The sequence below is a fragment of the Cetorhinus maximus genome, chromosome 2 (assembly GCF_964194155.1).
Source record: "Cetorhinus maximus chromosome 2, sCetMax3.hap1.1, whole genome shotgun sequence".
In the NCBI taxonomy this organism is placed as follows: domain Eukaryota; kingdom Metazoa; phylum Chordata; class Chondrichthyes; order Lamniformes; family Cetorhinidae; genus Cetorhinus; species Cetorhinus maximus.
Genome location: NC_135880.1, coordinates 28,087,397 through 28,110,755, shown reverse-complemented (window position 1 = coordinate 28,110,755; position 23,359 = coordinate 28,087,397). Strand labels below are relative to the sequence as shown.

General features: G+C 44.6%; 1 protein-coding gene across 4 annotated transcripts in view; it reads right to left on the bottom strand.

Moving 5' to 3' along the window:
* tenm3 (teneurin transmembrane protein 3) overlaps positions 1-23,359 on the bottom strand; it is a 1,130,593-nt gene that overhangs the window by 129,376 nt on the left and 977,858 nt on the right. For all 4 annotated transcript variants that reach the window (XM_078561809.1, XM_078561821.1, XM_078561828.1 and 1 more), the window contains one exon: positions 17,692-17,877. In XM_078561809.1, the coding sequence (XP_078417935.1) occupies positions 17,692-17,877 (186 nt within the window). The remainder of the gene's footprint in view (positions 1-17,691; positions 17,878-23,359) is intronic.

Genomic DNA, 23,359 nt, shown 5'->3' with positions numbered 1-23,359 from the left:
TACTCTGAGGCTGTGCCCTCGGGTCCTAGTCTCTCCTACTAATGGAAACATCTTCCCCGCGTCCACTCTATCCAGGCCTTTCAGTATTCTGTAAGTTTCAATCAGATCCCCCCTCATCCTTCTAAACTCCATCGAGTATAGACCCAGAGTCCTCAAACATTCCTCATATGTTAAGCCTTTCATTCCTGGGATCATTCTCGTGAACCTCCTCTGGACCCTCTCCAGGGCCAGGACATCCTTCCTGAGATACGGGGCCCAAAATTGCTCACAATATTCTAATTGTGGTCTGGCCAGAGCCTTATAAAGCCTCAGCAGCACATCCCTGCTTTTATATTCTAGTCCTCTCGAAATAAATGCCAACATGCATTTGCCTTCCTAACTACCGACTCAACCTGCAAGTTAACCTTAAGAGAATCCTGGACTAGGACTCCCAAGTCCCTTTGCACTCCAGATTTATGAATTCTCTCCCCACTTAGAAAGTAGTCTATGCCTCTATTCTTCCGACCAAAGTGCATGACTTCACACTTCCCCACGTTGTATTCCATCTGCCACTTCTTTGCCCATTCTCCTAACCTGTCCAAATCCTTCTGCAGCCTCCCCACCTCCTCAATACTACCTGTCCCTCCATTTATCTTTGTATCATCTGCAAACCTAGCCAGGATGCCCTCAGTTCCTTCATCTAGATCATTAGTGTATAAAGTGAAAAGTTGTGGACCCAACACTGACCCCTGCGGAACTCCACAAATCATCGGCCGCCATCCTGAGAAGGACCCACTTATCCCCACTCTCTGCCTCCTGCCAGACAGCCAATCTTCTATCCATGCTAGTGCCTTACCTCTAACACCATGGGCTCTTATCTCACTAAGCAGCCTCCTGTGCGGCACCTTGTCAAAGGCCTTCTGGAAGTCCAAGTAGATAACATCCATTGGCTCTCCTTTGTCTAACCTACTCGTTACCTCCTCAAATAATTCTAACAGATTTGTCAGGCATGACCTCTCCTTGATGAAACCATGCTGACTTTGCCCTATTTTACCATGCACTTTCAAGCATTCTGAAATCTCATCCTTAATAACGGACTCTAAAATCTTACCAACGACCGAGGTCAGGCTAATCGGCCTGTAATTTCCCGTCTTTTGCCTCACTCCCTTCTTAAACAGGGGGGTTACATTAGGATTTTCCAGTCCTCTGGGACCCTCCCTTACTCCAGTGATTCCTGAAAGATCCTAAATTCCTAATGCCTCCACTATCTCTTCAGCTATCTCCTTCAGAACTCTGGGGTGTAATCCATCTGGTCCAGGTGATTTATCCACCTTCAGACCTTTCAGTTTTCCTAGCACCTTCTCCTTGGTAATGGCCACCATACTCACCTCTGCCCCTCGACTTTCTTGAACTTTGGGGATGTTACTCGTGTCTTCCACCGTGAAGACTGACGCAAAGTACCTATTCAGTTCCTCCGCCATTTCTTTGTTCCCCACTACTACTTCTCCAGCGTCATTTTCCAGCGGCCCAATGTCCACTTTTGCCTCTCTCTTACCCTTTATATATCTAAAAAAAACTCTTGCAATCTTCTTATATATTACTGGCTAGTTTACCCTCATATTTAATCTTCTCTCTCCTTATTTCTTTTTTAGTGGTCCTCCGTTGGTCTTTGTAGGCTTCCCAATCCCCTGGTTCCCCACTGCTCTTCGCCGCATTGTATGCTTTCTCTTTAGCTTTTATGCTGTCCCTGACTTCCCTTGTCAGCCATGGTTGCCTCGTCTTCCCTTTAGTATGCTTCTTCTTCCTAGGGATGAATTTTTGCTGTGTCTCCCAAATTACTCCCAGAAACTCCTGCCATTGCTGTTCCACTGTCTTTCCTGCTAGGCTCATCTCCGAGTCAATTCTGGCCAGCTCCTCCCTCATGCCTCTGTAGTTGCCTTTATTCAACTGTAATACCGTTACATCTGATTCCAGTTTTTTCCTCTCAAATTGCAGGGTAAATTCTATCATATTATGGTCACTTCCTCCTAAGGGTTCCTTCACCTTAAGCTCCCTTATCAAATCTGCCTCATTACACATCACTAAATCTAAAATTGCCTGTTCCCTAATGGGCTCCACCACAAGCTGCTCCAAAAAGCCATCTCGTAGATATTCCACAAATTCCTTTTCTTGGGATCCACTACCAACCTGATTTTCCCAGTCTACCTGCATATTGAAATCCCCCATGATCACTGTAACCTTGCCTTTCTTACACGCTTTTTCTATCTCCTGGTGTATCTTGTGCCCCACATCCTGACTACAGTTTGGAAGCCTGTACATAACTCCCATTATGGTTCTTTTGCCTTTGCGGTTCCTCAACTCTACCCACACAGATTCTACATCATCTGACCCTACGTCATTCCTTGCTATCGATTTAATTTCATTTCTTACTAACAAAGCAACCCCACCCCCTCTGCCAACCTGCCTTTCTTTTCGATAGGATGTATATCCTTGGATATTTAGCTCCCAGTCCTGATCCCCTTGCAGCCATGTCTCCGTAATGCCCACCACATCATACCTGCCAATTTCAATCTGCGCCACAAGCTCATTTACCTTATTTTGTATACTGCGTGCATTCAGATACAACACCTTCATTCCTGTATTTCCCGTCCCCTTTCTCATTGTCGTCCCTTTATCTGATGTGCTTGAAGTTAGATTCCTAGCCCTTTCCAAACACTCTGTCCTATTTTGTGTTTTGGGGACTTTAATAACCTCTCCTGGGCTCTCCTTTCTTTTCAGTTTTTTCATAATTTTCCATGAAGATGAATCCATCCTCCCACACGCTAACCTGCTGCTTTGTTTCCCATTAGTCATACTTCTTGGAGTTTTACCCTCCCCTCCACTTTCTAGTTTAAAGTCCTGTTGACCACCCTATTTACCCTTTTCGCTAGAACAGTGGTCCCAGATCGGTTCAGGTGGAGACCGTCCCAATGGTACAGATCCCTCCTGTTCCAAAACTGATGCCAGTGCCCCACGAAATGGAACCTCTCTTTCCCGCACCACTCCTTTAGCCAAGTGTTCACTTCCCTTATTCTCGTGTCCCTATGCCAATTTGCACGTGGCTCGGGTAGTAATCCGGAGATTATAACCCTTGAGGACCTGTTCTTTAATTTAGTTCCTAGTTCCTGATAATCCCCAAACAGGTCTTCTTTCCTAGTCTTACCTATGTTATTTTTCCCGACGTGGACCACAACAACTGGATCCTCCCCCTCCCTCTCCAATATCCTTTCAAGCCGGTCAGAGATGTCCCTCGCTCTGGCACCGGGCAGATAACATACCATGTGGGACTCTCGATCCTGTTTACAAAGGATGCTATCAATTCCCCTAATTATAGAATCCGCTACAACTGCCACTTGTCTTCTTGCTCCCCCCTCTTGAATGGCCTCCTGTGCCATGGTGCCATGGTCAGCTGGCTCATCCTCCCTACAGCCCTGTTCCTCATCCACACAGGGAGCAAGTACCTCGTACCTGTTGGACAAGGTCAAGAGCTGAGGCTCCTCTGTTCCTGAACACAGGATCCCTCTACCTGCCTCACTGTTGGAATGCGCAGCATTCCAGAGGGGCATAGAGAGAATGCAATCAACCACGGAGCACGTTGTCAGCTCTATGAACAGTGCTGATGGGTCAACAGTATTGAAGTCTCTAGGGTCAGCTCTAATAGCTTCATTGAAAACTCAGCCTGCTGCCATCTTAGTTCTAGGTTCCAACATCTCCTTTGGCTTTCAAAGCATGATTATGGAAAATGTCTTCCAAAGAATTAGAAGGACTATAGAGTTTAGAGTAGAGAGGGTGGCCATGTGACACAGCATGTACGAACTCATCAATTGTAGCTCTCTATTTCCATCTTCCTGCTCTCTCACCATGTCCAGTTATAGTCTTCCCTTTTTAATTATAGTTCTCTCCACATGTGGTAAAGTATTCCTTATTCCAATAACTCTAGAGAAAACAAATGCTTCTGACTTTCCTCCACACTCTTCAAGTAACAATCCAGTCTATCTGCTTTGGATACTGTTATGCTATGGCAGGTTGTAATTGCCAGGTTGACCAAATCCCAAAGGGAAACTTGGCCAAGCTATCACAACGATTTGCAATTTGTATTTTTATTACGAGAAGATATGCGTACTGAATTCAGAAGTAAAGATTCCACTATCACTTTTGGAGATTTTAAATATTAAAATATTAAATTAAAACATTTATTAACAAAAAAAAACTTAGACACACAAGATTACAGTTACACAGTTAAATTTAGTCCTATAACATTTCCCAAAAGATTCTTACTTAGCTAGATTCGCAAATAAACAACCTTTTCCAGGCAACAGTCCAAATAGATTCTTAATCTATAAAACATGAATTACCACAAGGCACTCACTGTTGCTATAAGGGACATATTTCACAAGCTTCCCTCTCCCTCTCACTAGACAATGGAAATCCAAGGCTGAAACAAAACATTGCTTTCTGGAACAAGCAAGTACTTCTCTGAGGTGTCTAGAAACTGCTACTTCACAGTACATTCTTCAAGATCTCACATGGCCACTCACATACAGCTTTCAATTTTTCCTTAAATATATTTCCTCCCCTTCTATCTCGAAACCCATTGTTCTAAACTTTCTTTGGAAGTTACCTTTCCCAGAATCTAAAAATCTTTCATGTTGACATTAAAGCCAGCACTTGCGGGAAGAATAAACTTAATAACTTTGCCTTATTTATTTATGTTTTTTGCCAGTTGTAAAACTTCCTGTTATACCTCTTTGAAATTCAACAGCTAACAACTCACTCCTCACTTATCTCCTAATGCAAATTCCCATTCATACTGTATGAACTGGGATCTCATCTTAGCACGCCCATCTTCATTTCAAAATACCTAACCCGTTTGATGATTTAAATCTTGCGGTGTGTCTGTCTTCAGTTTAATTAAATTAGTCAGATATACAGCCCTCACAAGCCTGCTTCACAATATCCCACAGTAATATTAAGAAAACTGATATTCTCTTTACACTACCAATCCCTCATCTGATGAAAACCGTTTTTGACAACTTAATCTCTCAAAATTCTCCATAATTTTCAAAACCTTCATTAGATCACTTTTAACTTTCTCTGCTGTGAAATAACTCCAATATATTTTGATCCTTTATAACTGTAACCTATTTCTGGTGTTCTCAGATCATAAATTCTGATAATGAGGTGCCCAGAACTGCAATAGCACTCCAGCTATGGCTCAAACAATTTATGTACAAATTCAAAATCTTTGCTTTTATATTCAGTGCTTCTTTGTACAAAACTAGGGCCTGAATATCACTTGGCTGCAGGGCACTCTGAGTCGGTGGGGACTCTTCGGATGGTGAGAAGGGAAACCCTGCCATTCGAAAAATTTAGGCCTCGGAATCTCTTTTCACAAGATTGCAGGATTTGTATAGATGAGTAAGGCCATTCGGCTTAGTTTAATTCATCCATCGTGAATAACACGTGTCCTGCACCCTTCACGATTGCAGCAACTAATTGTTTCTTAAATGATTTCAGGGATTTCACCTCCATCGCGACCTTTCACACCCATCTTTGTCCCTACCTTTGAGGGTCTGTTGCTGAAACCTTTATCCATGCCTTTGTCACTACCAGACTATTCCAATGTTCTCTTGATAGCTCATTCTCTACCATCTTTGCCTCATCCAAAACTCTGCTGATTATAGTCAATCCCATTAACATTAGCTGCTATATAAATTCAAACTGTTGTCAAAAAATAGGGCAGTGGGGAGCACATTTAAGAGAGTCCATTCGATTTTCAGATGGAAAATAATTTTCCTCTATTCAGTACCCTCAATGTGACCTAACATGTTCAGGCAAAGAAACTGAAAAATCTGCCCCCATAAATTTTAATCTTGAACACTCTGACAAATTGGCTGAGAAAATAAAAGGGTGTGAAATGATCATTTGTGTTTAGACGGCTTTAATTACAGTTGACCTAACAGGATGAGAATGTTGTCAAAATCTTATAAGTATCTGATCTGAGAGAGAGAGTCATTGTCAGTGTAGATGTTTCTACACTGAAATTTTTTTTCCAGAAAGTAGATGTGGTAACTTGTTTGATGTCTTTCTGAACAACTGCCCAATGTAAGACTAATTTGTCTGGAGCGGAGCCAACAGTATTTCCCTTCCCATTTGTTGTGACCTTGAAGGCAATGCTGGACGAGTCTCTTCTAAGTTCTGGGTTCGATGAAACCATTTGTGGGATTGGCTGTTGTCACCTCTGAAAGTTTCAGAACCAGATATTCAAACTTGTGCTGACTTGTGCCTGTTCCTCTCTGATGGTAACAAACGTTACCTTAAATATAGGTAGACAAATATGGCTTTACAAAGAGATCACCAGTGCAGTTGCCTTGCTGTCATCGAGCAACTATTTTGTTCAAACCAAGGAGCTTTCTGGAGGGACATGTGTACTGAGGCAGACACAAGCTCAAATCAGTAAGCACCTTCCGGAGGGTACAAGATGTAAACTGCAGCAGATGCCGTTCCCTTATATAGTGCTCAGAGTACAGAGGAAAATGAGAAGTTTAAACACCATTAAACTCTTGCTTCCATTAACCACAGGGGTGTTAAATTAAAAACGCAAGACTGACAGTTATGAGATTGGTATTTAACCATCACGTTTACATATTATATATATATTTTATATATATATATAAATTTTATATATACACACATGCGTGGGTTGAAATATTAATTCTAGTCATGACCACATTCCTTCCAAAGACTAACAATTAAAGAATTGCAGTTAGTATCTCACAAAGTGAGTAAAATGCTTCAGGCAGATTATACAGATGGTATCGACCACCCTTGTTTGATATTAAAAACCTTTATTTTAAAGCAACTTTGACAGGTCAGAACCGTAATGCAAATAATTCATGGAAATTGACTGAGTTACATGAAAAATTAGTCCAAGTTAAGTCAACACTCAGGCAAAATATGCTACTCCATAGCGGAGAATAGGGCAGTTTTGGTGTAATTAGGCCAAATTATTGGAACATAGTGATTAATATAAATAATCATTGCCCCTTCCCCATTGTGCCCTGCCCCTCACCCCTGACCCCCACCAATGATCATTGAAATTCCCATTCCATCTAAAATCAGCAAAGGTAAAAAAAGCAAACAGCAGGGACATTATCTGCAGCTCCTGCTGACGTCTGTTTCCTACGATTGCAAGAACTTGTCCCAATGGTTCATATGTGAGAAAAAGATGATCTGTCAACCCAGAAGAAATCCAAGCCAGTTGTTTGGTTCTTCATTTGCAGAAGTGCTGTGCACAAAAGCAGGGCATTTAATACCAATTTGCACAAGGCACTTAGCTGGAGTCACGATTTGCCCTTTTACCTCCCCCTTTCTCACCGCCCAGGGCACCAAATGCCCTTTTCAGGTGAATCAGGGATTTACTTACACTTCTTCCAATTTAGTTACTGTATTCACTGCTCACAATGTAGTCTTCGCCACAACAGCAAGACCAAATGTAGATTTTATGGTTGCTTTGTTGAACATGTCAGTCCAATCTTCAGGCTTCTTCCAAGAATCATTGCAAATATTTTTGAGAACAGGATATTCATCATCAATGGTCAACTATATGTTTTTAAATTCTTCTTAAATATTGCTGCCATGAAGGAAGTGTGCTGACATTATTTATAATTAATAACCGCTTAACTGTTCCTCCTTCGGTCGCCTGTTATTTTAATTCTCTACCCCACTCCCACCTCTCTGGGCTTGGCCTTCTACGCTGTTCCAAGGAAGCTCAACGAAAGCTAAAGGGTCAGCATCTTATCTTTCGATCAGGCACTTCACATCTTTCAGAACTTGACACTGAGCTCAATAATTTCAGATCATGACTTCTTTCCCCATTTGTTCAGCCTGCAGGTGCCAGAAATGGCTCTGCTGATTTTTTTTTTCCTTTTTATTCTTTGATGGGATTTGAGCATCACTGGCAAGGCCAACATTTGTTGCCCTTGAACTGAGGGGCTTGCTAGGCCATTTCCGAGGGCAGTTAAGAGTCAACCACATTGCCGTGGGTCTGGAGTCAGATGTCGGCCAGACTGAGTAAGGATGGCACATTTCCTTCCCTGAAAAGCATCAGTGAACCAGATGGGTTTTTACAACAATCAATGCTCGTTGTCATGGTCACAAGCTTTACATTCCAGGTTTTTATTAATTTGCATTTAAATTCCACCAGCTGCCGTGGTGGGGCTTGAATGCATGTCCCCACAGCATTAGCCTGGGCCTCCAGATTATTAGCTGAATTATTACCCAGTACATTACCACTATGCCACCTTCTCCCCCGTTCACTAAATCACTCCCACCTTCCCCCATCACAAGCCTTTCCCTTTTGGTCTTTCCTCCCCTCGTGCCTTTTCCTCCACCTGCGCTTGCTTAAAACTTGCTCCACCTGTAATGTTCTACCTCTAACGTTTTCCAGTTCTGACAATAGGTCACAGTCCAGCAATGTTAATTCGATTCCTTGCCTGGCCTGCTAAGTATTTCTAGCAGTTTTGCTTGTATTATTAGGCAATGCAAAGTCTTGCAGGGTGAAACTTCCAATGGCAAAACTGAATTGGTGCTGTTTTCCTGCATGTGGGTAAACCCGTCATTCCAACAGAAATTGCTGAACGAAACATGGTGGTGTCATCCTGCCAGGTGCCAGTTTGATTTTTAATCTAAAATGACTCTCAAATGGATTTATCTAAAAATGTATTATAAATATTTTGGAGGGCCCCTGGTGGAATATTTCTGTGGATTGATGGTTAGATTCAGATGCATGGACTGAGAAATAGCATTAAAATGTTGGGGAGATATTATTCAACCAAGCATTGGAGAACTGTTCAAGAATCAGAACAGAATTTTTTTTACAACAGAATATTCATTGTCGATGGTCGAAAATATGTTTTAAATTCTACTTCACTGAATGTTGTGACCATGAAGGAAGCTTACCAACATTTTGTATCATTTATTAATCGTTGCTCCATTTCATTTATGTGAAGTTAACAAAAAATAGTCCCATCTCCAATGGCACAGCAAATCTATCCAGTGAATTAGATGAGCCTTACGAACATCACTCTCTGTGCTGCGTTAGGTGGTCTCAGTTGATCAGCAATAGGGGAGTTACAACTGACCTCGGCATCCCTGAGTTAACAAAGTGAAAATTGGCTGTGATTCCCCTGTCTTCATAATTGTGAATATGCAAGGGCGGGTGTGAGTGAGAACCATGTCCCGCTTGGTGAATATCTGATGAACAAATGAATAACAGCCTCATTACTGGGGAGATGGTGTAGTGGTATTCTCACTAGACTAGCAATCCAGGGACCCAGGGTAATGCTTTGGGGACTTGGGTTCAAATCCCACCACAGCTGCTAGATGGGGTCTGCGGTAGGTGGTGAGGGAAACAACATGAGGGGAAAGACCTACTTGAACTCATCCTCACCATGGCAGTATCGGTAGGGGTGACCACCGCACAATCCTTGAAGAGACAAAACACCATCTTCACATTGAGGATACCCTCCATCGTGTTGTGTAGCACTACCACTGTACTAAATGGGATAGATTTTGAACAGATCTAGCAGCTCAAGACTGGGCAGCCATGCAGCACTGTGAGCCATCAGCAACAGCAGAATTGTACTCAAACACAATCTGTAACAGACTGTAATATGGCCTGTCATATCCCCCATGCCACCAAGCCAGGGGATCAACCTTGGTTCAATGAAGAGTGAAGGAGGGCATGCCAGTGGCAGCATAAGGCATACCTAAAAATGAGGTGTCAACCTGGTGAAGCTACAACACAAGACAGCTTGCATGCCAAACAGCGTAAGCAGCAAGCGACAGACAGAGGTAAGCGATTCCACAACCAATGGATCAGATCTAAGCTTTGCAGTCCTGCCACATCCAGTCGTGAATGGTGGTGGACAATTAAACAACTCACTGGAGGAAGAGGCGCCACAATTATCTCCATCCTCAATGATGGGGGAGCCCGGCACATCAGTGCAAAAGGTAAGGCTGAAGCATTTGCAACAATCTTCAGGCAGAAGTACCGAGTGGATGATCTATCTCTGCCTACTTCAGAGACCCCAACATCACAAATACCAGTCTTCAGCCAATTTGATTCACTCCATGTGATATCAAGAAATGGCTGCGGGCACTGGATAGTGCAAAAGGCTATGAGCCCTGACAATATTCCGGCAATAGTACTGAAGACATGTGGCAACTACCCGGCTATGTGGAAAATTGCTCAGTTGACCTGTACACAAAAAACAGGACAAATCCAACCCAGCCAATTACCGCCCCATCAGTCTACTCTCGATCATCAGTAAAGTGAAGAAAAGGATCATCAACAGTGCTATCAAGCGGCATTGCTTAACAATAACCTGCTCACTGACGATCAGTTTGGGTTCCGCCTGGGTCACTCAGCTCCTGACCTCATTACAGCCTTGGTTCAAACTTGGACAAAAGAGCTGAGCTCCAGAGGTGAGGTGAGAGTGACTGTCCTTGACATCAAGGCAGCTTTTGACCCAGTGTGGCATCAAGGAGCCCTAGCAAAACTAGAAGTCAATGGGAATTGGGGGGGGTGGTGTGCGGTGGTGTGGCCTGGTGGGAAACTCCCTGCTGGTTGGAGTCATACCTAGCACAAAGGAAGATGGTTGTGGTTGTTGGAGGTCAGTCATCTCAGCTCCAGGACATCACTGCAGGAGTTCCTCAGGGTAGTGTTCTCGGCCCAACCATCTTCAGCTGCTTCATCAATGACCTTGCTTCCATCATAAGCTCAGAAGTGAGGATGTTTGCTAATGATTGTACAGTGTTCAGCACCATTTGCGACTCCTCAGGTACTGAAGCCGTCCAAGCCCAAATACAACAAGTCCTGGACAATATCCAGGCTTGAGCTGACAAGCGGCAAATAACTTCTGTGCCACACAAGTGCCAGGCAATGTACATCTCCAACAAAAAAGAATCTAACCATCTCCTCTTGATATTCAATGGCATTACCATCAATGAATCCCCCTCTGTCAACATCCTGGGGGTTACCATTGACCTGGAACAGAACTGGACTGGCCATATAAATACTGTGGTTACAAGAGCAGGTCAGAGGCTAGGAATCCTACGATGAGTAACTCTTCCCAAAGCATGTCCACCATCTACATGGCACAAGTCAGGAGTGTGATGGAATAATCTCCACTTGCCTGGATGAATGCAGTTCCAACAACACTCAAGAAGCTTGACACCATCCAGGACAAAGCAGTCTGCTTGATGTGCACCTCATTCATAAACATTCACTCCCTCCTCCACCGACGCACAGTAGCGGCAGTGTGTACCATCTACAGGATGCACTGCAGGAACTCACCAAGGCTCCTGAGACAGCACCTTCCAAACCCACGAACGCAACCATCTAGAAAGACAAGGGCAGCAGATAGATGGGAATGCCACCACCTGGAAGTTCCCCTCCAAGCCACTCACCATCCTGAACTTGAAATATATTACTGTTCTTACATTATCCCTGGGTCAATATCCTGGAACTCTCTCCCTAAAAACACTGTGAGTGTACTTACACTACAGCAGTTCAAGAAAGCAGCTCACCACCACCTTCTCAAGGGCAATTAGGGGATGGGCAATAAATGCTGAACTAACCAGTGAAGCCCACATCCCGTGAATGAATTAAAAAAAAAGTGGTCAGTCAGTGCATGTGGAACTATGCAGAACACAGTCCATGCTTCCAGGAGGAGGGCAGGGCAAGGGAGAAAATTGCAATGAAAATTGCCCATTTTCCCATCACTCCACAATATGCACAGCAGATAGCCCAAAACCAGGATGAACTCAACAAATGTCATGTGAAAAATAAGCCAACAGGGAATGAGAGCTCCATCAACATTCATTCTACGCCCTTGTGAGTTATGCACCCTGTATGCCAAATTATTGAGTAGATAACCACTAATTCAAAACTCATTCAATAAAACCAAGAAACCCAAGCCATAACTTCCACTCAACTGACTGGGCACAACATTAATGTCACAAATTGAGTACTAATTGGGAGAGGGGCAGTAGTGATGATTGCTTCACAGAGGACACTTTCTTAGTGACCCATTGACTTAATCCCACTTAAACTGGTGTGGAGCGGCCCTGCTTAATGAAATGATCTGTTAAATGAGGAAATTCATCCTAACCAGGATATCCCACTTTTGGCTACACTGCCAGAATTCTTTCCTCTTGATAAGAAATCCGGACAAATGCGAGGTAATGCATTTTGGAAGGTCTAATACAGGCAGGAATTACACAGTAAATGGCAGAACCCGTAAGTGCATTGACGGGCAGAGGGATCTGGGTGTACAGGTCCACAGGTCACTGAAAGTGGCAACGCAGGTGGATAAGGTAGTCAGGAAGGCATATGGCATGCTCGCCTTCATTGGCAGGGGTATTGAGTATAAAAGCTGGGAAGTCATGCTGCAGCTGTATAGAACCTTGGCTAGGCCACACTTGGAATATTGCGTGCAATTCTGGTCACCACATTACCAGAAGGATATGGAGGCGTTGGAGAGGGTGCAGAGGAGGTTCACGAGGATGATGCCTGGTCTGGACGTTATTAGCTATGAGGAGAGGTTGGAGAAACTTAGATTGTTCTCAGTAGAGCGACGGAGATTGAGGGGCAACTTGATAGAAGTTTACAAAATTATGAGTGGCATGGACAGAGTAGATATTCAGAAGCTTTTTCCCAGGGTGGAAGAGTCAATTACTAGGGGACATAGATTTAAGGTGAGAGGAGAAAACTATAAAGGTGATGTGCGGGGCAAGTTTTTTACGCAGAGGGTAGTGAGTGGAATTCGCTGCCAGAGGATGTGGTGGAAGCAGGTACGATAGTGGTGTTTAAGAGGCAGCTTGACAAATACATGAATAGGATGAGAATAGAGGGATACGGACCCCGGAAGTGCAAAATATTTTAGCTGACGGGCAATATGATCGGCGCAGGCTTGGAGGGCCGAAGGGCCTGTTCCTGTGCTGTACTTTTCTTTGTTCTTTGAAATGTCAAAGTGACCAAAGAGTAGTCATAAGTGAAGAAGAGAAGGGAGGACATTATGCAACATTGAAAAAAAAATTGTAATTTCAAAACATGGAGGATACTAATATCTCTCTGAACGCTATCAGTACTAATGTGCTACTGATGGATCATTCAGCACTGCCGGCTGTAATTTTGTAAAAGAAAACTGATCAACACCTTGCATTTGTTAACGATCTAGTTCCCCGCTATTTTGAAGCATTAGAATGCAAACAGACTGCTGGCAAAACTCCCCATCTCCCACTCCTCATTCCAGCATCATCTTCGCCCGCAGCTTAAAGGAATTAGAATTTCCCTCAGGCAAAGGCCCGTTTGAATGCCTAACTGCACGAGCATGAAAATCAATGTCAGTCGATAAACATGAAAGTGTTGAAGGCACTGACAGGAAGTGAGTGCCAGTACAAGATTATCACTGAATCAAAACATTTTTTTATTTAAATGAAGGATTTTGAGAATGTTGGTTGGCCTTCCCAGACATCAACTGGTTCAAGAATGGGACATGCTGTTCAGCATAGGAGCCGACAGCTAATGCAATAGCACAAACACATTCAGAGGTCAGTTTTTTCTTTCTTCTTTCATGGGATGTGTGCGTCGCTGGCAAGGCCAATATTTATTGCCCATCCTTCATTGCCCTTGAACTGAGTGGCTTGCTCAGCCATTTCAGAGGGCAGTTCAGAGTCAACCACATTCCTGTGGGTCTGGAGTCACATGTAGGCCAGACCAGGTAAGGATGGCAGATTTCCTTCCCAAAAGGGCATTAGTGAACCAGTTTTTGCAACAATCGACGATCGTTTCATGGTCACCATCATTAATGGCTAGCTTTATATTCCAGATTTATTAATGGTATTTAAATTCCACCAGCTGCCATAGTGGGATTTGAACCGTGTCCCCAGAGCGTTCGCCTGGGCCTCTGGATTACTAGCCCAGTGATATTACCATTACAGAGTGAAGGACTGGAGGTATATTTCCAGGTCAGGATGGTGAGTGGCTAGGAGGGGATTTCCAGGTGATGGTGTTCCCATGCATCTGGTGCCCATGTCCTTCCAGGTGCTAGTGGTTGTGGGTTTGGAAAGTGCTGTCTAAGGAGCCTTGGTGAGATTCTGCAGTGCATCTTGTAGATGGTACACACTGCTGCCACTGTTCGTCGGTGGTGGAGGGGCTGAATGTTTGCGGATGGGCTGCCAATCAAGTGGGCTGCTTTGTCCTGGATGGTGTTAAACTTCTTGGGTGTTGTTGGAGCTGCACACATCCAGGCAAGTAGAAAGTGTTCCATCAAACTCCTGACCTGTGCCTTGTAGATGGTGGTCAGCCTTTAGGGGAGTCAGGAGGTGGGTAAGAGATGACCATTGGTCCATCTGGTCTACTCATCCAAATATCCCATTAGCTTCTTTACCATGATTCTGGAACATGTATTCTCTTTCCTAATAGGAATGCCATGAAATTGAAACATCCATTTTTTTCTTACACACCAAGTCCAGTAAAGTGATCTTCTCCAAATGTTTTGTGACTCCAGTGGGTAATGGTCTACTAGTAGCACAAGTGTGTCCCAGGTTTGATCCCCTGTTCTATCCAATACATTTCCTGATCTCAGTACAATTGACGTGAGTGCCCCTGGTTTAGAGAGAGGAAATTCGGTCCTGGCACCTGCGCTTAATCAGTGTTCAGCTACTGATAATCTGCAAATATGAACATCAAGTGAAGCTAAGACCTGGCTCAGATTAGCGCCCTTCCTCACCTGAATTGAACAACCTGCTAACGCTTACCATCAAGGTTCACACATTAACAATGGTTGGTGGGCTGGTGTATCAAAGGGTACCTGTGAGGTAATACCCAACGACAATGAACATTTATATTGCATCTTTAACATAGTAAAATGTCCCAAGGCACTTTAAAGGAATTCTGCCAAACAAAGTTTAACATCGAATCACATATTGGGGCAGATGATCCAAAGTTTAATTAAAGAGATAGGTTTAGAGGAGCATCTTAAAGGAGGAAAAGAGAGTTAGGGAGGTGGACGGAATTACAGAGCTTTGGGCTTCAGCTGCTGAAAATGCAACTGCCAACGGGATAGCAATTAGAATCAGGGATGCGCAAGAGGCCAGAATTGATGGAGCGCAGATATCCCGGGGGTTTTTTTTGGCTGCAGGAGAACACAGAGATAGGAAAGGGGGGAGGCCATTAAGGGATTTGAAAGCAAGGATGAGAATTTAAAAATTGAGCCACTGCTTAACTAAGAGACAATACAGGTCAATGAGCAGAAGTCTGATGGGTGAATGGGACTTGGTGCAAGTTAGGACACGGGCAGCAGAGTTTTGGATGAGCTTAAGTTTATGTGGGGGGGTGAAGATGGGAGGCCGTCCAAACATGAAGTGAACATCTTTAGCAGACAAGGAGTGGCGAGGAGTACACTGGAATGTGATGGTATTCTAAATAGGCAGCGGGTCAGAAGGTTGTTCAGTGCACTGGACTTCCAACATGTTATGTTGGGGATACAGATAGCTAGAGGTCATGGAGTGGCAGGAGACAGATGGTTGGATCAATAGCAATAACTCACATGGGGCAAGTGGCATAGGGAAAATCAATTCAGGGGCTTTAAAAACCTATGAGGATTGGCCCAAAATGCAAAAATAGGGAATGCAAACTGTATGTATTTGGATGCTGAATGCAATTTGTTTTAGCCACTTAATAAACTTGCCGGACTTTTGTGAGAGATGAAAGAGAAGATTTAACCGCCTTGATTGAAGACTTCAATAACAATTTTCTACCACTCTTTGCAAAAGATATTTCACTTTATTCACAGGCTCAGAAAATGACTGAATTTTGAGGGACATTTGAAGGGAAAAAAATTGCAATATAAGTTTCTCAGATTAAAGCCTCGCAAAAGGTCATGGTGATAGCATGCATGATTTAACACCTTTCTACAAAATTGTTAAAACTGTCATTTTGAATTCCATCTAACATAATGGGTGGTATTTAATGGTGGCAACAAGAATCTTGCCCGCTGGCAAGAGCTTTCTGGGAAGGTTCACTGAATCGAGCACCACTCAGGCATTTGACAGGCCGGGGGCGAACATTCCCTGGGATCAAGGACCCCGGGGCGGAATTCCTGCCCTCCAAGAACAGCAGTGCCACCGGGGTGGCTGCCACGGGAACAACACTCATCTGAGGCCTAGAATTGTGAATGGACCCAGGTCACAGGTGAGTGATGGAGAGAGGAGTTTCGCAGGGTAGGGTCATTGGTGGGGGTAGGCCACAAGAGCAGGGGGTTGTCTCTCAGCGGCCCCCTCCTTCCTGATGTCAGGTCCCTCGATCAGACATTGAATGCCTCTGAATGAGGCATCCCTCTGGCAGCCGCCAAGCAACCCGGCATGGGTTTGCTTGCAATGCTCTCCACATGGCGAGCTCCCCACCCCTTGCTGGATTAATACAAACGGCTGCCCTTAAGTGTACATTAACCGCCCCCTTCAGGGCTCAACTGGCAGCGGGTCGGGAAGGCCGTCCGCAGGTCTTCACGTCACGGACTTCATCGGGTGGAGGCGGGAAGGTGGCGGGGTCACCCTCCCGCCTGGCTGAAAGCCCTCCCCGCCCCCAAACTCGCCACGCCGTAGGGCATTAAATTCTGCTCAACCTGTGTGCCTTCACATTTTCCCTGTATTTTTGTTTTTGCTACTCATCACTTTATTAAAAGTAAGTTTGCCTGCTTAAAAAATCATGAATAAAGCTGTACCAATGGAACCAAATGTCAAGGCCGTGAGACAAAAAAGCACTAGAGTCTTGATACAGCGAGTTCCAAGAGGAAATGACTAGAGGTTTGATGCGCCAAGACTTCAATATATGGAGAGTGCTGCTTGTGCTCAGACCCACACTCCTGGATTACCCACAGTTAGTCTCCTGCTCCCTTAAGCTGCCTTTATTTACTCCAGCTACACCACAATAGCTACACTCTCAAACTTGCCCAGGCATCAATGATGTGCCTCCTGCAATATCCTGTCTCCTGGTTAATAAGTGGAACAGTCAACATTACCTCAGTGCTGATAGTCTGAATTTGACAACCGTGTGTCAGAAGAAAAATCTGTTTTCAGCTTATTCCAAACATCTATCATTCCCTGAATAAAGGAACTTCCCTTACATACCTGCATTAAATTTACTAAACACTATTTTTTATTTATTTTCAATGTACTTACTTTCTTAGCAATACTTTGAAGATTAATGTGGATGTGCCTTCTCAGAGATCAAAGGTTATTTTCACAACCATTATTAGCAAAGGAAAAATTACTGCCAGTCTATTGTGTTGAACACTGTACGTAGTACGGACTTCTGAATACCTGATTTTACAAGGACACAGGGGGCGAAACCGCCCGCACCCCTCCTCCCCAGGCGTTAGTCATACAGAAGTCTCACTATGTAGCTTTGATGGGTTTTTCCATGAAAATTAGGAACAAGAAAAATGTCACTTCCACTCAGTGCTCTTATAGAACAAATCAAATCAAATCATGTACAGGTATCAGAAACAGTAAGAGTGTTCCCACCGAACATTCTCATTACTGCACCACAGGCAATTCTGCAGTACAAGACAACATAATCCCCAACACTCTCAACTAAGGGCCTACCTATGGTGCAGTGTTCACCGTTCCAGCCCTGGTTGCATTCGCATTTGCCATCTTTGCAGGTTCCATGCTCCAAACAGCGAGGGTGACATGCTCTCTGGTCACAAGCTGCACCGGTCCAGCCTTCCTCACAGCGGCAGGCGCCCGCCAGGCAAACGCCGTGTGTTCCGCACTCCACGGCACAAATTTCTGTGGAACAGAAAATAGACCCAGCACAGTCAGTGCATGTTCAAATATCATCAATGCACAATTAATACTTGTGGAAGGTACTGCATTTGTATCTTGTCAGGTTCCTCAAATCAGACTTGTAATAACGCACAAGTCAAGCTTGCATGTGGCACAACAGAATTTTCACAAGTAAAGAAAAATATTGCACTTAATGTTCTTCTGTCATCAGCACCCAATTATTTTAATATATAAAATACTCCTGTTTCAGAATAAATACAGCAATTATTTCTTAGCAATTATATGCTTACATTTACAGGTTTTGTAAATAGCTGGCGTAAACCCACATCATGTTCGTTGACTACATTCTACACATCAACAACTCTTCGAGGCATTGGACAGCCTGCCTAGGAGCTGCTGCACCATGCCTGAGAGTGTGAAGGAATCCATGATGTGCAAGGCATCAGCACCCTGCAGCCTACCAAGGTGCCTGTAGTTGCCTCTAAGGATGCTGCAGTCAGGCTGCATGACAATGTGCACCAACATCTCTTTCGGATCTGATCAAAGCTCAAACTGGTGCTACTCAGGCTCTGAGCTTCATCACATCCGTCACCTGCTTAAAGCTGGAGACAGGCTGCTAAGGGCTTCAATTGAATCCCAGATCTGCTACAGTCTGCAGTACTCAGGATCAATGGGAATGCTGAGCCACAGCTTCACGGAGCGGGGGCCTTCCTCTCTGTCAGGTTGAGAGCACATCTTTTCCCATTTCGATCCCTCCAGCCATTGACCACCATGATACCAAGGCTGGACTGCCCCAGCTGCAGCTGAAATGCTGCGCTCTGCAATGGGCCCTCTTTAACCTGAGCTCCTAGTGGCTGCTGACTACGAGCATGTCAAGGCCCCTCACCTGAGCATTATTCATTTTCTGTCATCCACGATGAAGCCACTGGAGGAGCAAAAATGTCACTTAAGAAAGGCACGATGGACCAACATGTAGGTAATAATGTTGGGGATTGTGACTTAGTCTGCAAGCTGGTCCTATGGGACCTGCTGAAAGCTGCAATGTCAGGCTTTGTACATACTAGTGTTAGTCAGTGGTTGGAAGTACTTGATCAAGGATAAGAATGACTGGAAGGAGTAGTTCAGATGAAGCAACATTGATCAAATATTGCCAAAGGGATATGGGCTACAGGCTGGTATTGCTGCACACCTGCTCTATCTTCACCAACAATGAAATATTCCTCATCAAATGGTGGCAGGTCTTCTTTATTTGCTCCTCTGTTGCATTGTGAAGTTACGTAGAACACAGTAGATGGCTAAACATACAAACATATGAATTAGGAACAGGGGTAAGCCACTTGGCCCTTCGAGCCTGCTGCACCATTCAATGAGATCATGGCTGATCTGATTGTAATCTCAACTCCACATTCCCGTCTACCCCTGATAGTGTCACTTATTGAGGTTGTCAGCTGTACTGTAGAAAGCTCCCCAACCTCAAGCAGTGGCAGCATTTTTGGGCATTCCAGTGGTTTGCTCGATGACTGCTCACATGGCTCAGGTTCTATATCCATGAACCCGATAAGGTGGAGATTTGGAGAAGTGTCCGCGAGTGAGAAATAAAGAGGGTAATCCTCGTCGCCAGCAGTTCTTGTCTGACTTGCTGTGCTGGGTCAAAGAGTAAGGAGTTGGAGGACTGGAACAGCAAATAGGCATCCTGATATCTGCCACGCAGACAGGCACTGACCTGCATGATATGCTGGCGGTGGTTAGTCACCAGCCGAATATTAAAAAAGTGGATTTATTTGCAGCTGATAAAGGTTGCTGGTTCACTGAGAGGCACCCTGATAACTACATGGGTGTCGTCAATCACATCTTGGTTGTCCAGATGCCCGCTTAAAGCAGGCGTTAGGCCCCATAAGTACAGAAGGACCCAGGCTGCAGATTCCAGGCACATATGAGTGGCGCTAGAGCAATACATGTAACTCCTAGTTGTACCTGATCAGCTCAGGAGACCATGAGTTTTTATTTTTCTGCAGCCATAGGAACCAGCAATGTTGCTCATGGACCTACAAAAAATATATGGCTCCCTGCCAAATGGGTTCAAACCCTCCACACTCCATCCCCACAAGACCTGACTTGCTGACTCTCTGGAGTGTAGAAGCTGAACAATTTGCTGCCCTCCCCAATCCGTGAACCGCAGTGGGGCAGCGGACGAGGGAGGTCGGGGTGGTGGTGGTGGTATGGGGGGGATCTGTTTAGCACTCACATCCTACCTTAAGTGAGAGCAGAAGCCAAATGTGCGTCGAGCCTCAGGCTGCAAGTTGAATTTCTTGGCAATTATTTGAATGCACAGCTTTAGTGCTACCGTACTTTTTATATACAACCCATAAAGCGTGCAGATGCCTCCTGCTTCTTACCATGTCTGAAGAACTTTAACCTAAACCTAACCAACTGCTCAGCTGTTATCTGAATGACAGGAACATGGGACACGTGGACATCGGAACATTAGGACTTAGGAGCAGGAGTAGGCCATTCGACCCTTCAAGCTTGCTCTGCCATTCGATAAGATTATGGCTGATCTGATGGTGGTCTCAACCCCACTTTCCGGCCTTCCCATAACGCTTGATTCTTTTGTCTATTAAAGATCTATCTAACTGAGCCTTGAATAACTTCAACGTCCCAGCCTCCACTGCTTTCTGGGGAATTAAATTCCACAGACTAACGACCCTTTGTGGTTTCTGCTCATCTCCATCTTAAAAGGGGGACCTCTCATTTTTAAACTGTGTCGCCTAGTTTTAGTCTCTCCCACAAGGGGAAACATCCTTCTGGTATCCACCTTATCAAGTCTCCTCAGGATCTTGCATGTTTCAATAAGGTCACCTCTCATTCTTCTGAACTCCAATGGGTAAAGGCCACTGGGGCAGAAATATGTGGAGGCCGTTTGCCATGCCTGTACTACTGGGCAGTCCCAACAATGCGTGTTACTTCTGTCAGTGGGTGCAAAAATCATGGCAGGATCCTGTTGATGTCCTTGGACCCTGATATGAATACCATAATGAGGCTCCTGACTACAGTTGGCCGGAACATGTTTAGATGAAGGCCCCACAAAAGTAGTGGCGGGTAAATTGGAGCATGAGCTACTGCACTGTCCCTGCCTGATGGAGGGAGTTAAAATCGATCCTGATGTGTCCATTACAATCTTTACTGTTATGGGGCATTGGTTACATATCGGTAAGTTTGATGAAGTCTTCATAATCTTTAGTAGGTTAACTGTAAGTCTTTATTAAATACTAGAACTATTTACAAATATACAGTAAGGGATATAATCTAGGAGCTATCTCCATACTTAGGTCTGCATGCGGCTCTGTCCTACAGCACAATAGCCCTGGGTGTGGGTCATGTGCTCTCTTACATCACTGTGTGGGCAGTGCTGTATTCAGTCCTACGTAAACCCAGTATGTGCCAGGCCCTTCCCCCCAGTCTTTATCCAATGTATTCGGAATTATACTGGTTTACTTAATGTCTTATAGAGTTATCACTACATTATCACTATCCCATCAGCTCCCTTCAAGTCCTTGAATTTAAAGGTTCAGGTGGTCCTTGTAACCCGTCCATCTCTCATTCACACTTCTGTTGGAGGAGCACAAGGCTCTGTCCTTGCTGGTTCTTCCTGTTAGTTTGGAGGTTCAGCTGGCATCCGGGTACCTTTTTATTTTTTGCTTCCATTCCTTTGTGTTGACCCGCACTGGGTTGTTCGGCTGTTGTGTTGATTGGCGGTTGCTGCTACTCTAGCTCGTTTCTTACCGGATGGACGGACATTGTGCTTGTCTCCTTGTCACTTCTTTTGCTTTTCCCATCACCTTGTGGGTCATTTTGATGTCCTCTGTAGCTGAGGAAGAGTGTTCCTGTGATGAGATTAAGGTTTAGTGGTATGTTCAACTCCGCTTTGGTTGTCGGCCATGGCCAGCTGCTGCCAGGTTCCAGCATCTCTTGTGGCTTTGACATGCTGGCTGGGAGTTGCTGCATGTGCACAGCAGTTGCAGTGTTGGCCTGCTGTACTGTCAACGGGGCGGGAGGTAAGGGTTCCTCAGACTGCTGATCGCTCTCTTTCACCTCTTCCACAGGAGGCATCATGGTTACCTCCTGGGTGGTTGGCTGGTCTGACCACTGAGGGTTTTCCGGGACCTGTAACGAAAATGGGCAAACCTGCTCTGCGGAGAGAAAAGACAGTTCAGAGCTGAAGTCGGAGTCAGGATACTCTTTCTTTGTTTGTGTAGTCGGGAACGTGCAGTTATGTTTGGTTAACGACAGTGGTTGTTTTGACATCATCTGCTGTTTTGAGGAGAGCCAAGGCTGCTCAGAAGAGAGAGAGGCTGGTTACGGGTGACGTACATCAGCTCGAACGTCTGTTTGCCACAATACCTTCGTGGTTTCAGGGTCGTACCAATGACTAGAAGTCAAATTCGTCCGGGCCAGTAAAGTTGTGTGTCCATTGTTCAAAGCCAGAAGTCTTTCAGCCACAATATTTGTTAGATGGCCATTGACCAAAGTCTTCATAGTCTTTAGCAGGTTAACTGTAAGTCTTTATTAATTATTAGAACTATTTACAAATATACTGTAAAGGATAGGTGCTGTCTCCATGTTTAGGTCTGTACATGGCTCTGTTCAACATCACACTGACCCTGGGTGCGGGTCATGTGCTCTCTTACATCATTGTGTGGGCAGTACTGTACTCAGTCCAACATGAACCCAAAATGTGCCAGACCCTGATACTACATTTACCAGGGAGAATTCTTCGGGAGGATTTGAATAGTTTCTTCTTCATCGAATGATCTAGGTTTTCTCGTGCCTGTTGGATGCTTTGCTTGTGGTAAGAGGTGAGATGGATTTTCAATCTGCAAAACAGCACGCAATCTTGTGCGAGTGCCTCTCATTGTAGTGGAGGCCCCTCACTCCATATGGTCTATGAAACCAGCAGACTTGGAGCCCTACTGCAATGGACATTGAGCTTCATGTAAACCAATGGGGAGTGCTATAATAAGTTTAAAGTTGATGGTTGGGAATCATTGGTGTTCGAGATGCATCTTGGCATGCACAGCACTGAAACCAAGTCATCTATCCCCACCCCATTTATTCTTTCATGGGATGTGGACGTCGCTGACAAGGTCAGCATTTGTTGCCCATCCCTAATTGCTCTGGAACTGAGTGGCTTGCTCGGCCATTTCAGAGGGCAGGTAAAGGTCAACCACATGCAGTCACATGTAGGCCAGACCAGGTGAGGATGCCAGATTTCCTTCCCTGAAGGGCATTAGGGTTTTTATGACAATTGATAATAGCTATTACAGTCACTTTTATTGAGACTAGCTTCCAATTCCTGATTTTGTTAATTGAATTTAACTTCCACCATCTGCCGTGGTGGGATTCAAACCCATGCCCCAACAGTGTTAGCTTGGGCCTCTGGCTGACGAGTCTAGTGACATTACCACTATGTCACCATCTCCCCACC